The 16,315-nt window shown below is 44.3% G+C and overlaps 1 protein-coding gene across 1 annotated transcript in view; it reads left to right on the top strand.

Moving 5' to 3' along the window:
* Positions 1-15,671, top strand: part of SCAMP2 (secretory carrier membrane protein 2) — a 93,072-nt gene extending 77,401 nt beyond the window's left edge. The window contains exons 6-9 of the mRNA XM_082254199.1: positions 539-701; positions 3,692-3,793; positions 3,877-3,994; positions 14,563-15,671. Of these exons, the coding sequence (XP_082110325.1) occupies positions 539-701; positions 3,692-3,793; positions 3,877-3,994; positions 14,563-14,709 (530 nt within the window). The 3' untranslated portion in view covers positions 14,710-15,671. The remainder of the gene's footprint in view (positions 1-538; positions 702-3,691; positions 3,794-3,876; positions 3,995-14,562) is intronic.
* Positions 15,672-16,315: the final 644 nt, after the last annotated feature.

Raw genomic sequence — 16,315 nt, 5'->3', positions numbered from 1 at the left:
CGAACCGAACTTTTCAAAAGTTCGATCATCCCTAGTAGAGACATACCTAAAAAGACTTGCAGCTGTAATTGCAGTGAAAGGTGGTTCTACAAAGTATTGACTCAGGGGGGTTGAATGCAAATGCACACCACATTTTTCAGATATTTATTTGTAAAAAATGTTGAAAACCATTTATCTTCCTTCCACTTCACAATTATGTGTCACTTTGTATTGGTCGATCACATAAAATCACAATAAAATCCATTTAGGTTATTGGTTGTAACATGATGACAAAATGTGGAAAATGTCAAGGGGTATGAATACTTTTTCAAGGCACTGTATGTGGGTAAATTTAGGTAAAGCCTGTACATACAGTTCAAGTGGATATTTAATGATCAATTTCCTGATATTTGTGTGCTCAAAGGTGAGTTTGTAGTACAGTTATGAAAGATTTGCCCTAATATTGGCGCTAATGTAGATTGTCAACTGTTTATTTCTCTGAACACACCAGGTAATGAATGGTTTTATATAACCTTTTATTTTTCTTCTTTTCTTCAAGTTCATGGAATCACTCTTTTCCTTAATCTTCTGGCCTGCTTGGCATATTTCACCGGTAACACAGAATCAGGTGGTGTAGATTTTGGCCTGTCTATCCTGTGGTTTGTTTTGTTCACACCTTGTGCCTTTGTGTGCTGGTACCGGCCACTCTACAAGGCTTTCAGGTAATTGCGTGATTGCTGAATATTGTGAGCAACATATGTATATTATGTCATAGACTTCTGTGTGTTGTTTTTATTGTACTGTGTGTGTATATACATTAGTGGTGTTGAAATTAATCGTAGAATTGATGCATCGTGATGCAGCCTTGAGCGATTCAGATTCAATGCTGAGGAAAGGCCAGATCGATGCATGGATGATGTCTTCCCGACTCCCCCCGCCTCTCCCAGGACAGCCCTGCCAGTGCACTCTAAAGTTAAAACAAATCCATGTCAGTGACTCTGTTTCAGGGACCCCTTCCTACAGTGTGTAAGGGTTAATGTAAACTGATGCCTCTACCTTTTTATTATTTCCGATCTTTCCTCAGTCACGTGCCCTCTGGCTGGCTGTTCTCCTCCACCCAGCCGGAGTGACTGTGATGGAGATGAAAGATCGGAGATAATAAAGGTAGAGGCATCGATTTTACATTAACCCTTACACACTGTAGGAAGGGGTCCCTGAAACGGAGGCACAGACACTGATTTGTTTTAACTTTAGAGTGCATTGGCAGGGCTGTCCTGGGAGTGCGGGGTGGGGGGGGGGGGCTATATAATGTAAATTGGCTGTGTAATGTAAATAGGGAGCTGTATTATGTAAATGGAGTTCATCTGATGATTAAATTTAATGAAAACAACAGGCAGTAATCATGATGCATCACGGAATCGAAGCGAAGCGAAACGTTGACAGGATAATCGTAATCGAATCGTGAGACCAGTGAAGATGCGCACCTCTAATAAATATATATTTATATTTGGCAGAGCATCTCGCTACTTGCTACATGCTGTTCAATAGAAGCCCCCTTTCTTAGTAAACCTAACCCTGAGTTTGGGGAAACGGCACAGAGATGCAAAGTCTGAAATTCATTAATTTCATTGGGTATCTAAGTTGTCATTCAACCATGGGGCAAAGGTAGAGCCTTCATCTGTGATGTCCCAAGAAGGTGCTACCTGAAATAACTCTTCTCCTTGTAGGGGACAACCATACTTGTGTGGGTTGTTCCCTTGTCTGTAAAACTTGTCTGAACCGTTCCATTGAAAGTGAAGCTGATCTATAAAATATTAACTATATGGTGCATTTGGCTGTCCATACCATTTTTATAAGACACTAAATAAATGCACATTCAGTAAGACAACACTAAGTGAATTACTCCAAAATCAAACTTGACATAACATGGAAAGATGTATTTAAATTGATTTCTCTGGGTTTCTGCAGTTGTGTTCTTAATTAAATTTAGCCATAGAAGTCTTTTTTTTTTGCCTTACTACCATGCGAGGCACACTAGATTAAACTAAAACTAATTATGTGTATCTGGTTCTCCACCACAACCACACCGATTTTTTTTTTTTTTTTTTTTCTCTTTTCTCTAGTCATTTTTTAATCTACTTGGTTGTTGTAAGGCAAAATGGACTGTTTTGCCAATTGGTAAGATTCCATACGTGTCACTATTAGAGCCGGTTCACACTGAGGCGATCCGACTTCGAGGGGCAACCTGTGAAGTCGCGGTGCACCGCGACTTGCAGGGACTTCACATAATGGAAGTGTATGCAAGTCGCTCCGAGGTCGCCCCAAAGTAGTACAGGACCCTTTTTCTAAGTCGGAGCGACTTGTGTCGCTCCTATTAGAACGGGTCCTGTACTACTCAATGGCGAGCGACCGACCGCGACTTATCAGGCTGACAAGTCGCGCTAGTCTGAATGGGGTCTTAGTGTATGCAAATCCCACCAATTTCGCTCAATCTGTTGTAGTGAGTTTATTAACTCACTTTATATCATCAAACAAAATAATCCAGTTTAAGGAATTGCACAGCCTTTTCAATAAGTTTTTAACAGGTAAAAGAGAAAATACAGCACATAATCTTACGTTTTAATACTTGTGTGTAAAGAATCCTGGATGTTTATTTGTTCGTGTTTGTCGGGCTCCACTTTCTACAGATCAGTCGTACACAATGGCTGTGATTTTCTGCTCCTTCTTACAATGCAAGTTTGAGTTGGCCAACTCCCTGAAAGCCATGCACCTCCTATAGGGCTGATATCTTATTGGAACAGTTATTCAGCAAATAGACCGAGTAAAGCCTAGTACACATGGGCCGAAAGTTGGCCGACATCACCAGTTTAAAAGAAAGGATATTCGGCCCGTGTGTATGGCAGCCAGTCCGAACAGAAGCTGGCTGTTCGGTCAGCTTCTGTCAAAGGCTCATGACCAAAAAAGGTCTGCCGATCAACTCCTAAGACCAACTCCCAATCAGTGCTCTTAGCCAATGGCATCCCCCTGTCAGAACACAATAACACAGCAGGGGAAATTGCTGTACTAACATTGGATTGTTAGTACAGCGGCTCCGACTTGAGCAGTAAGGCCAGCGGATTCAATGAAAAAACTAGAAAGTGTGTACTAGGCTTTATGCTGGCTATACACCCATAGGATTCTCTCATTCAGCCCATGGGCTGAACAAGAGAAATCAAATCTTTTCCTCCATGCTAAACAGCAGGGATGGAGGAATCTTCTTTGCCAACTATTGTATTATGACAGCCACCTCCAATACATTACCTGATAAGTGACTGCATTTAATAGGATGCAATCGCTACTTGGCTGACAGTTTATCACCTGGCTGCTTTAATTTTTTTTAAAGTTTGTCAAGCCAAATTGTGCCAGCAGGGCACAACCATAACTCAAATTTCAGCAGGAATTGGCTGAAATTCAAACCGATCATTACCAGCTTATAACTGTACTGGGTAAACTAGCCTGCCTTTAATGACTTGTCTACAAATCTTTACATATCATAAAATTAACAAATAAGAAATAGAAAACATTTAAGGTAAATATACTAAAACTGTTTTCATACCTTCTTTTTTTTTTTTTTTTTTTTTTAAATAATAGGAATAAGTATTTGAACCATTTTGTACAAAATTTAAAAAGACCTATTCTTTTTTTTTTTTTATTTTTTTTTATTTCTTTACAGGACGGACAGTTCCTTCAATTTCTTTCTATTTTTCCTTATTTTCTTCTGCCAGATTATCATTTACATCATACAAGCAGTTGGTATCCCTCACTGGGGTGACAGGTGAGATTGTAATTCTTTGGTTTCAGCCTTTATTTGGGAAGCACATCTACTCCTTTATGATATTTTTATTTCTCTTTTTCCAGTGGCTGGATAATGGCACTCACCATGATACAAAGCAATGTTGCTGTTGCTGTGATTATGATGGTCGTGGCTTCCTTCTTCACGGTCTCTGCCATCTTCGCTCTCTTTATGCTGAAAAAGGTGAGTGTTTGGTGATAAAACTGGCCAAAATAGATACATGATAACTGAGGATTTTTGACTATGGAAATAAATAAAAACGTGTGAAGGGACCACCAGATATTTTGCACCAGCTTTTTGAGATCCGAGACTGGGGTTCGGAAGTTTCTATTTTGTATCTTCCAGAAGTTTTACAAAGTGTTAATGTGCACCATTAGGCCCCTTTAACGCGGGCTTTCCGATCAGGTCCACCTGTCAGTTTTTCAGGCGGACCTGATCAGATGCTCCATGTTCCTCTATGGAGCAGCAGATGTCAGCGGAGACATGTCCGCTGACACCTGCTGCTATCCGATCCTGTCCGTGAAATCCAGACGGATGAAAACCCTATTTTCTCTTACGTCCTCTGACAGTCTCCGGCGCCGCCCACTCATACAGTCTTCACCAATGGGTATTGGCCTCTTATCCATAGGAGCAAGCTAGGCATAAGACTTGTTAGAAACAAAGCAATTTACATAGACACACCTGTAGTGGGCTGTCCCACTCGTCCAATACCCCCCTGCTATCAGCATTCGAAACTCAGTTTGTCTTCTGCCTAGTTAGGAGTAAGATAGGCTATCCCTGTGCTGGGGCTACAGTCTCAGCCTTTCTTCTGTTTTATTATTTTTATTTTATGCTAAGTGTTTTCTTTGCACTACTAGCTTTTTATTTGTTCCTGCGCTTAGTTAGTCGGATCTTCAGAAGACTGCAGCGTTTGCGGAGCAGGGAATCTGACTGGTTGTCCTGTTGTCCCAGGACAGAGAACCTTATGGAATCCCAGCCCGCCATCGAGCGTTTTGCAGGCTATGAGTACGCCCTGGCCTCGCAAACGACCTGTCCCTGTCCTCAGGGACAAAAGCCCGCGAGGTGGCCACCTCACTAGGACGCCTCAACCGCGGTTCCGTGCGTTGCTAGAGTCCTGTTTTGGCTGACAGCACCCCCGCCACCTGGGGTGGGAGGCTTCCCGTCGCAGAGAGGCACCCACGCCATCATGGTACGGTGAGTACATTCTGTGTGGGGCCTCTGTCTGGGATGACAGTGTGCTGGTGTCCAGACATGTGTGGGTGGCCCGCAGCTGTGAAAAACCGCGGGACCGCCATTTTGGGTATGGGCAGCTGCTCTGGCTTCACAAGGGCACTTCAGCAGCCATTTTCTGTAGTAGTGTATCGCGCCCTTCGGGCTCCATCTTGTGTGTGGCGGTTTGCTTTATACATGTGTTCGGCGGCCATTTTCCCGGAGCCTCCCATTGATTCCTATGGGCAGCCATATTTCTTTAGTCCGAGTCCTGTTTAGCCTCTAGCGGTGTGACATCACTTCCTTTCCTCATGCAGAGAGATCGTCCGCAAGCGTGGTAACACTCCTGGAGGTCTTTTTATTTCTGTTTTTTGGGGGATATCTCCTGGCTATCAGTTTTATTCCTACCTGTGGGGTATTTCAGTCTAGTCCCTATTGCGGTGGGATCGCCGCTATTGCGATTTAAGGGCCAGCACCATAAAAGCTTTTTTGGAGTCCCAGGACAGCGAATTCCCCCCAGCTTTGGTGGATGATTCAGGAACGTCTGAATCATCTGCGAATTACCGCTGCACTTGCGACTTTAGCGTCCAAGGTGGATCGATTGATGTCTGAACGGGATTCTAGAAAAAGGCCTAGGCTTTCTCTCTCCTCTGATTCAGAGTCTGATATGGTTGCCATAGACAGTGTACCCCCTGAAGGGTCTCAGTCCTCTCACTCCAATGGGGAGGCGGGGGATGAGGAGGGGGATAATTCCCCCCCCCCCCCCCCTGGGACGGCCAGAGAACGCGCTGCTATGTCTGCGCTTATTACCGCTGTTAAAGATGCACTACATTTAGAGGATGAGCCCAACCCACCGGGAAAGCGGTCTTCCTTTGGGACCCGTAGAACCCAGAAGGCGGCACAGGTGTTTCCTTGTCCCGCTGAGTTTCACAAAACGGTGAACGAGCAATGGCGCAATTTGAAGCGCAATTTTGTGGTACCAAAACGGTTTCAACTCTGTTATCCCTTTGCGTCTCCTACGGATTTGCGCTGGTCCGTGGCCCCTAAAGTGGATCACACGGTGTCCAGATTGAACAAGGCCACTATTATGCCCACGGAGGATTCTCCGGTGTTCAGGGACCCTACGGATAGGCGGATGGAATCTCTTGCTGCCACTCCTATATGGTGGCGGGTTCCTTGATGAAATCTATTTTCGCCTCAGTGATGGTCTCTCAGGCTGTAGATTGGACCAAGGTGCTCAGACGCACCCTTGTGGCTGATTCCGCCCCTACTACTACTTTGGAGATGGTGGACCAGATTATTCAGGCTGTCCTGTACCTGTGTGACGCGGCCTTGGATGAGGCCCCTTTAGCTGCATGTCTGTCTGCTGTCGCGGTGATAACCCGTCGTTTGGTATGGCTAAAGAGCTGGTCGGCTGACCAGACTTCCAGGAAGACGGCGTCTGACATCCCTTATGCGGGGACTCGCCTTTTTGGGGACTCCCTGGACAAATTGGTAAAAGGGGTCACTGGGGGCAAGAGCACTCTGCTGCCCCAGAATCCCAAGGGTAAGTTTTTCCGCGGTAAGCGGGGCCCTTCCTTTGAACCAAATCAGGGGTCCTTTCGTGCCTTCAAGGCACAGGACAAGGGCAAACCCTTCAAAGGCCATGGTGGCCAAAGGAAGCCTTGGGCAGACAAGTCAAAAGCCACCCAAGCTGGCGCGGCGGCCCAGTCCGCCTCAACCTGAAGGGATGCCCTCACCCGATCCAGGGGTGGGGGGACGTCTGCACGGTTTTCTCAAACCTTGGCTGCTCCGGATTCCGGACAGGTGGGTTCAGGAAATCATTCGTTCAGGTTACAAGATCGAATTCCTTTCGCGGCCAGCAGACAGGTTCTTTCCCTCAAACCTTCATTTGACCCCAGATCGTTTGCAAGATCTTCATCGGGTGGTTCAGGATCTTCTCGCCCAGGGGATAATCGTCCCGGTGCCACATCGGGACAGATTTCGGGGGTTTTTCTCAAATCTGTTCACTGTGCCCAGAAAGGAGGGCAAGGTACATCCAATTCTGGACTTGAAAACTCTTACCCGCTGCGTGCGGGTTCAAAAATTCCACATGGAATCCCTCCGTTCGGTGGTAGCCTCTCTGAGCCCATTAGATTTCCTGGCTTCCGTCGACCTCAAGAATGCGTATTTACACATCCCCATCTTCAAGGGTCATCAGAGGTACCTCCGATTCGCTATCGCGGAGGAACACTATCAGTTTGTGGCGTTACCTTTCGGTCTCGCTTCGGCTCCAAGGATGTTTACCAAAGTGCTGGCTCCTGTTCTAGCCCTGTTACAGGCGCAGGGAGTTGCGATCTTGGAATATCTGGACGATCTCCTGTTAAGGTCGAGTGCCAGTCAGAGCCTGTTACGCGATCTGTCAACTACGGTCCAGGCGCTCCAGGAGTTCGGATGGACCATCAACGTTCAGAAGTCGACTTTGTCTCCTTCTGTTTGCCTCCCTTACTTGGGGATGGTCCTGGATTCCGCCCAAGCAAAAGTCTTTCTGCCGGAGGACAAGCTCCGGACTCTGCAGAACGAGGTTAGGTCCCCTTAAGGGACAGCGAATCCTCGTCACTCAGGACCTGCATGCGGTCCCTGGGATTGTTGGTGTCACCACGGACGCTAGCCTATCGGGCTGGGGTGGCGTTCTAGGCACTCTGTGTCATTCGCTCCGTGAAAAAAAAAAAAAAGTCCTGCAGCGGATAAGAAAGAGCCCTAAGTTCTTCCCTGCTTCTGTTCCTTAGATTGAAGTAGGCCATTGCAATAGCTTCAACAAACTGACTGGTGAGCCTTCCAATTGGGACCAGTCCCAGCCTAGAAAAAAAGAGTTTTCCAAAGTTAAAGGGCCCAATCACATATATGCATGTGTGTGTGTTCATCTAGTTTTAACGCATGTCCATGAGCCACAAAACGTACTTATTTTTTGTTTTTCTACACTGGAAAAACAATAGTTCTGTATCACGTGTGGTTTTCAGGGTAAATGCATTTATTTGGTTGGTGCAGTTTTGTTCCTAGGGAGGTCAGTCCGCTTGGGGTAGCACCACTTGGAGGGTGCCCTGGTGCTGCTGTTTACAACTCGTAGAGTAGAAGTGGTGTGCACTGAAGACAGCCAAGACTGTCAGGAGTAGAATTCTAGTGGTGGCTGATTGGTAGAGGCAGTAGCATGGGAGTGTGTGCTCAGGTAAGTAACCACTGCACACCAATGTTGGGGTTTTCTTATTACAGCCTAAGCCTCCCACTGACCAATACTTGTTAGGTACTTCTTACAGCTTCAGCCTGCCACTGACCACCATTGCTGTGTGCTGTATGTTTTGTTTAGCCAATTCAGGACCGCCCACCACACTTATAATGCAGCAGTGTGACCCGCTGTGCCAAATCATACATGTACATGATTTGGTATTTCCAGGTAGGGGGCGCGCGCGAGCGCCGCCCCAGCTGGGCTGTAATTTGCTACAGCACAGGCCAATTAGGGGGTCCTGGCCAATGATTTATGGTGGGAACCTGCTGATTGGCTTAGTGACAGGAGAGGCCTATGTAGATGATGGCAGCGATGTGTCGTGCTTTTTTTTTTTTCTCCCTGCAAAAGCAGGGAGTAAAAACCAGCACATTGCTTAGTAAATACCGCAAATATTACACAAATTACACATTGTTAGGCACGTATTACAGATTACATATCACTTAAATATTACAAAAAAAAAAACTAAAAAACAAACCGGCATATAACTGATGTGAAAAATAATAAAGTGAATCCGTGCATATATATAATCAATACATACAAAATTGATAAGCAATAAAGTGCATACATGGATTAAAGTGCATTCATAAAATATTCGTAGTGCAAACAATGCGAATAGTGCAAAAATTGCTGAATGAAAGTGCAGTCCGAAGTAAATAGTTCACTTAGGTAGAACTAAAGTGCTGAAAAGGTGCTTGAAGTATTCCACATAGGTGCCAAGGTGCTCTCAAAGAAGAAACCCTTATGGGGATGCACTCACCAGACCTGGAATATAAACAAGCCTCGAACTGTAACAATATTCCCTGGATGGATGGGTCTAGTACAGCCTCCAAGTACCTCTGTTCCAGCTCTCTATGCTATCTCCTCAATCAGATGTTCAAAAGAAGGGGAAGGAGCCAGACATAGTGAAGCCCGTAGGGTGTTTTATTAGATAAAATATATTAAAACTACTCACAAAAGTGCAGTAATTATCAGCATTAGAATATAGCATAATCACAGCGAAAAATATATAAAAAAATAATAATAAAAAAATGGATAAATAAAAAATAAAATAAAAAGTAAATAAAAAATTACTAGCCAGATCTATACAAATATATAATTCTAAATGTGTATATCAGTGCAAATTACCAATTAGATAGGAAACAGTTTAGCTCTAAATCGCCTCCCACTGACCAATAACGCTGGGAGCTGGGGCTATTGTAGCCTGCCACCTAATAAAAGGGGGATTTTTCTGGCCACTTACACTAAGGCTGCATTCACACTTGAACGTAGCGTTTTTGCGTGTTTTTTACCGCGATTTTGCCGTGATTTTTACCGCGATTTTCAGGCGTTTTTTTTCAGGCGTTTTTGGAGGCAGGCATTGACATCTATCAAAAACGCTGGTAATCAGCCCAAAAAGAAGCTCATGTACTTTTTTCAGCTACAGGCGTTTTGCAAAACGCTCAGATGTGAACAGGGGCCATTTAAATGAATGGGATTTTACTTGTTGGGCATTTTTAGAACGTTTTTTTTTTTAGCGTTTTTGGAGCTGAAAAACACTCAAAAACGCCCAGGTGTGAATGCAGCCGAAGGCTGCATTCACACTTGAGCGTAGCATTTTGCCGCGATTTTTACCGTGATTTTCAGGCGTTTTTTTCAGGCGTTTTTGGAGGCAGGCATTGACATCTATCAAAAACGCTGGTAATCAGCCCAAAAAGAAGCTCATGTACTTTTTTCAGCTACAGGCCTTTTGCAAAACGCTCAGATGTGAACAGGGGCCATTTAAATGAATGGGATTTTACTTGTTGGGCGTTTTTAGAATGTTTTTTTTTTTTAGCGTTTTTGGAGCTGAAAAACACTCAAACGCCCAGGTGTGAATGGAGCCTTATGGTTGGGGCTACTATGACTGCCACTGACATCAGTAATGGTGTTTATTTTACGCCCACAGTACAATGCCCACTTTATTTGCCCCACATCCAGGTGTCCAGGGCATCCCTCCTGACTATTTTTACATGTTGCAAACTTTGCAGAAGATGGCCCTTCTGAACTCTTGCAGGTCAAGTGGATTGATAACAAAATTTAGTATCTTGGCATAAAGTTGCAATCCCTATTTGGAGCTGCTGCTTTCTGCCTTCCAATAGCCAATTCTGCTTTTACCCCAGCCCCAAAATTTAGTTTCATGATTGTTACTGAAAATCATTTTGGTTGTAGGGAAGTATTAAAATGTTCTGACCCAGGTGCCAAATTTGCTAAGTATGCCACTGGGTTTGTATATACTGTACACTAGTGTCAAAAATATTGGGACGCCTGCTTTTACACGCACGTGAACTTTAATGGCATCCCAGTCTTACTCAATAGGGTTCAATATTGAGTTGGCCCATCCTTTTTGCAGCTATAACAGCTTCAACTCTTCTGGGAAGGATGTCTACAAGGTTAAGAAGTGTGTCTATGGCAGTGTTTCTCAACTCCGGTCCTCGAGGCACTCTAACAGGCCAGGTTTGTAAGAAAAGGAGTTGAGAAACACTGGTCTATGGGGATGTTTGAATGTCTTCCAGAAGCGCATTTTTTGAGATTAGGCACAGATGTTGGACGAGAAGGCCTGGCTGGCAGTCTCCACTCTAATTCGTTCCAAAGATATTATTATATCGGGTTGAGGTCAGGACTCTGTGCAGGCCAGTCAAGTTTCTCCACCCCAAAACTTGCTCATCCATGTCTTTTTGGATCTTGCTTTGTGTAGTCATGTTGGAACAGGAAGGGGCCATACCCAAACTTTTCGCACAAAGTTGGGAGCATGAAATTGTCCAAAATGTCTTAGTATGCTGATGCCTTCAGAGTTCCCTTCGCTGGAACTAAGGAGCCAACCCCTACCCCTGAAAAACCACCCCACAACATAATCCCTCCTCCACCAAATGATTTGGAGGGGTGGCCCAATACTTTTGGCAATATAGTGTGAATGAGCGAGTTAGGGGTGGAGGAACTTGACTGGCCTGCACAGAGTCCTGACCGTAAACCGATAAAACACCTTTGGAATGAATTGGAGCAGAAACTGCAAGCCTGGCCTTCTCGTCCACATCAGTGCCTGACCTCACAAATGCGTTTCTGGAAGAATGGTCATACATTCCCATAGACACACTCCTAAACCTTGTTAACAGCCTTCCCAGAAGAGTTGAAGCTGTTATAGCTGCAAAGGGTAGGCCAACACAATATTGAACCCTACAGACTAAGACTGGGATGCCATTAAAGTTCATGTGCGTGTAAAGGCAGGTGTCCCAATACTTTTGACGATATAGTGTATGCAGGGCTCAAAATTTCAAGTCCTGAGCTACTAGCCAGGCCTTAAGGGTTATTCACCACAAGTTGCCCTGCCCCTAAACACGCCCTTCAGTGCAGCCTCTCCGGTGCCCTTCAGTGCAGCCTCTCCGGTGCCCTTCAGTGCAGCCTCTCCGGTGCCCTTCAGTGCAGCCTCTCCGGTGCCCTTCAGAGCAGCCTCTCCGGTGCCCTTCAGTGCAGCCTCTCCAGTGTCCGTCAAATGCCCGGCAATTCAAATGAAAGCTGTTACAGCGGGGTGATCTCCACTCTGTGATGATCCGGCCGGTTTTTCTCTTCCTCTCCTCTCTCCTCCCCTGGGCGATCACCTGGAGAACAGCTCCTGAGGCAGCCCCACACTGGCCCTCAATCATTTTCCACTCGCAAAATGCAAGCAGGCGAGTGGAAAATTTGAGGGCTGGTGAATGTGTTGGTGTATCATGGAAGATGAATGGCATCTCACAGAAGCTTAAGGTCTGACTGCAGTAAACTGAAGGACATAGCAGGAGATGCCTGCAATTCTACCTCAAGCTCTGAGCATATTTCTGGTAAAAAAGCCAGTCATGCAAGCAGTAAGTTTAATTTCTTGGAGATAGTTCTGAGTACAAAATGTACAGAATTTCTTGGAAATGTGAATTTAATGGCAGATTAGAGTCTCATAATTTTCTGCCAATAGAAATACAGTATCTCACAAAAGTTAGTACACCCCTTACATTTTTGTAAATATTTTATATCTTTTCATGTGACAACACTGAAGAAATGACACTTTGCTACAATGTAAAGTAGTGAGTGTACAGCTTGTATAACAGTGTAAATGTTCTGTCCCCTCAAAATAACTCAACACACGGCCATTAATGTCTAAACCGCTGGCAACAAAAGTGAGTACACCCCTAAGTTAAAATGTCCAAATTGGGCCCAAAGTGTCAATAATTTGGGTGGCCACCATTATTTTCCAGCACTGCCTTAACCTTCTTGGGCATGGAGTTCACCAGAGCTTCACAGGTTGCCACTGGAGTCCTCTTCCACATCACAGAGCTGGTGGATGTTCGAGACCTTGCGCTCCTCCACCCTCCGTTTGCAGATGCCCCACAGATGCTCAATAGGGTTTAGGTCTGGAGACATGCTTGGCCAGTCCATCACGTTTACCCTCAGCTTCTTTAGCAAGGCAGTGGTTGTCTTGGAGGTGTGTTTGGGGTCGTTATCATGTAGGAATATTGCCCTGCGGCCCAGTATCCGAAGGGAGGGGATCATGCTCTGCTTCAGTATTTCACAGTACATGTTGGCATTCATGGTTCCCTCAATGAACTGTAGCTCCCCAGCAGTGTTGGGGTAGTTACTCAAAAAATGTAACTAGTTACTAGTTACTTCTGTAAATTGTAATGAGATTACTTTACTAGTTACTGCATTTGAAAAGTAACTTCACTACTTATTACTTTACGTTCCTCTTTCTTAATTGACCGTGTAGAAGATACATGACACTCTTTCTGCATAGACTTTATTGTATAAACACAGGCTTTGGGAAACATGAGAACAAAACCTGAAAAAACCGAATAAAACATAAAGTGCAACAAAGTCATAAACTTCATCCCTCTCTATTCTTCCAAATAACGATTGTATCGCACGGCTTGGGCAACGCAGGAAAGCGCGTTCCTATAGCCTAGTAAAGTAGTGTAGTTACCAATATTAGTATTGTAACTAGTTACTTTACTTAGTTACCAAAAAAAGTAATGTAGTTACTGTAATCAGTTACTTTGTAACTAGTTACCCCCAACACTGCTCCCCAGTGCCGGCACCACTCATGCAGCCCCAGTCCATGACACTCCCACCATGCTTGACTGTAGGCAAGACACACTTGTCTTTGTACTCCTCACCTGGTTGCCGCCACACACGCTTGACACCATCTGAACCAAATAAGTTTATCTTGGTCTCATCAGACCACAGGACATGGTCCCAGTAATCCATGTCCTTAGTCTGCTTGTCTTCAGCAAACTGTTTGCGGGCTTTCTTGTGCATCATCTTTAGAAGCGGCTTCCTTCTGGGACAACAGCCATGTAGACCAATTTGATGCAGTGTGCAGCCTATGGTCTGAGCACTGACAGGCTGACCTCCAACCCCTTCAACCTTTGCAGCTATGCTGGGAGCACTCATACGTCTATTTTCCAAAGACAACCTCTGGATATGATGCTGAGCACGTGCACTCAACTTCTTTGGTCGACCATGGCGAGGCCTGTTCTGAGTGGAACCTGTCCTGTTAAACCGCTGTTAAACCGCTGCAGCTCAGTTTCAGGGTCTTGGCAATCTTCTTATAGCCTAGGCCAGTGATGGTGAACCTTGGCACTCCAGCTGTTTTGGAACTACATTTCCCATGATGCTCATGCACTCTGCAGTGTAGTGGAGCATCATGGGAAATGTAGTTTCAAAACATCTGGGGTGCCAAGGTTCACCATCACTGGCCTAGGTCATCTTTATGTAGAGCAACAATTCTTTTTTCAGATCCTCAGAGAGTTCTTTGCCATGAGGTGCCATGTTGAACTTCCAGTGACCAGTATGAGTGAGTGAGAGCGATAACACCAAATTAAACACACCTGCTCCCCATTCTCACCTATGACCTTGTAACGCATAACAAGTCACATGACACCGGGGAGGGAAAATGGCTAATTTGGCCTAATTTGGACATTATAATTTAGGGGTGTACTCACTTTTGTTGCCAGCGGTATAGACATTAATGGCCGTGTGTTGAGTTATTTTGAGGGGACAGCAAATTTACACTGTTATACAAGCTGTACACTCACTACTTTATATTGTAGCAAAGTGTCATTTCTTCAGTGTTGTCACATTAAAAGATATAATAAAGTATTTACAAAAATGTGAGCGGTGTACTCACTTTTGTGAGATACTGTAATTCCTTTTTAATGACCTAAAATTTCAGAATGCTATGATTTATTGATTGTCTGCTTGTGTGCTAATATTTCCACTTATTCTTGCTTTTACATAACAGGTCCATTCAATGTACCGCCGAACAGGTGCCAGCTTCCAGAGAGCACAGGAGGAGTTCTCCCAGGGTATCATCTCCAATCGCAATGTGCAGAATGCGGCTGCTGGAGCCGCCGGTGCTGCTGCAAGGGGAGCCTTCCAAGGCAATTGAGCACCTTCATTCCATTGTCTGTCATTGCTCTTATCCTTCTGCCTCCTCCTTCCTCCCCTCCTTAATGCTTTTCCAGGGAGTAAAACTGATTCTCTAAAGCCAATTTCCTCTTTCATGCCCTTTGGGGCAGATTACAGCACTCCACTCATTCCCCCTTCCACTAAGAGACTGTATGGGATTCTACATATATATATATATATATATATATATATATATATATATATATATAAATATATATATCCTGACAAGACAAACTAATTTACTTGTTGCTCTTCTTGATCTTTTTTATGTGGGGCTAAAATATTTTTCTGATTTTTACTTTTATTCATTGGGGTTGCTTGTGGAGAAAGGGGATTAACTGATATTTTTGAAATCTGTATTTCAAAACTCACGGAATTGTAACATTGTGAACTGATTGTAATGTAATGAGCTGCTTTATCTGTCACTTGCTGCATTTTTGACGCTGTACTAAGATGTAAAATATGTAGATTCTTTATCTTGTATATTTTCTCCAATATTTTTCCGTTTCTTTGTATTTACAAAATGAGGTTAGCAGCCAGTTGAGTACTTAGTGTTTCTTCTGTAGTAGTGACTTGAAAAGCGTGGCTTTACATTTTCAGATGTCATTAATGCAGCCTGGCTTTCCAAGTCTAATACAGTTCGGATTTGTACAAAGGTTGAAAGACACATATCATTGTAATATATAACTAAAGAGCTGTCTTTTAATCCTTTTAAGACAGTGCTGTCATTAAACAATAATAAAATTGATTAAATGACATCGGTCAGGCCTGACGAAGGCCTGCTTTATTATGTAGGAAATTCAATCTGGGAATCTAAAATCGCTCACTGCTCTGTGGGTTCAGTTTTGACAGCACCAGCTTTCTATGATGATAATGGCCATTGCCTTGCAGAGCCTAGTGAGTAAAAAAAGAGAGAATATGAAATAAACTTCTTTTCTACAATGTGTGTGTTTTTTCTTTTTTTTTCTGATTCACTATGTCTGTGTACCAAGCCCACCTGGCTACCATTATTATCAGTGTAACCAGTTCCTGCGCAAAAGACACGCCAAAAGTTGTATCAAGGGGAAGGCATAGAATAGGGAGAACTGGTCCCCAAGCTGTTACCAGTGCACCTACTTATTGCCAGTGGGATTCTCAATCTATCCAACTTGTTGTAGACCCTGGAAGACAGTAAGTCCACATTCAAAGTTCCCCCAACGCTGGTAAATTGCCAAGAACGTCTCAGAATGCAGGGACCACTGTCCAGTATTAGTCGTGGATGACTGGGGAAAAACTGCCCCAGACAGAATGTGGTTCACCTTTTCCTGAGCTGGTGCCTCCCTGGTGGTTGATATACTCCACTGCTGTGGTGTTTGTCGAACTTAACCCTGAACACAACCTGTGTCACTGGTTCGTCTGACAATCTAAAGCAAGGTGTACTGCCCAAAGTTCCAACATATTGATGGGCAGTATCCTTTTCTGTGGAGCCAAGCCACTGGAACTGTAGCCACCCCCCAAAACAGACACTGGTGAAAAAACTTCATATGTAGGAGGATTTATATAGGGAAGGGCTTCCTATTTGAATGATTTGTCCTTTCACCTACAGA

The sequence above is a fragment of the Pelophylax lessonae genome (assembly GCF_965119305.1).
Source record: "Pelophylax lessonae genome assembly, chromosome: 4".
Lineage (NCBI taxonomy): Eukaryota > Metazoa > Chordata > Amphibia > Anura > Ranidae > Pelophylax > Pelophylax lessonae.
This window is presented reverse-complemented; position numbering and strand designations above follow the sequence as displayed.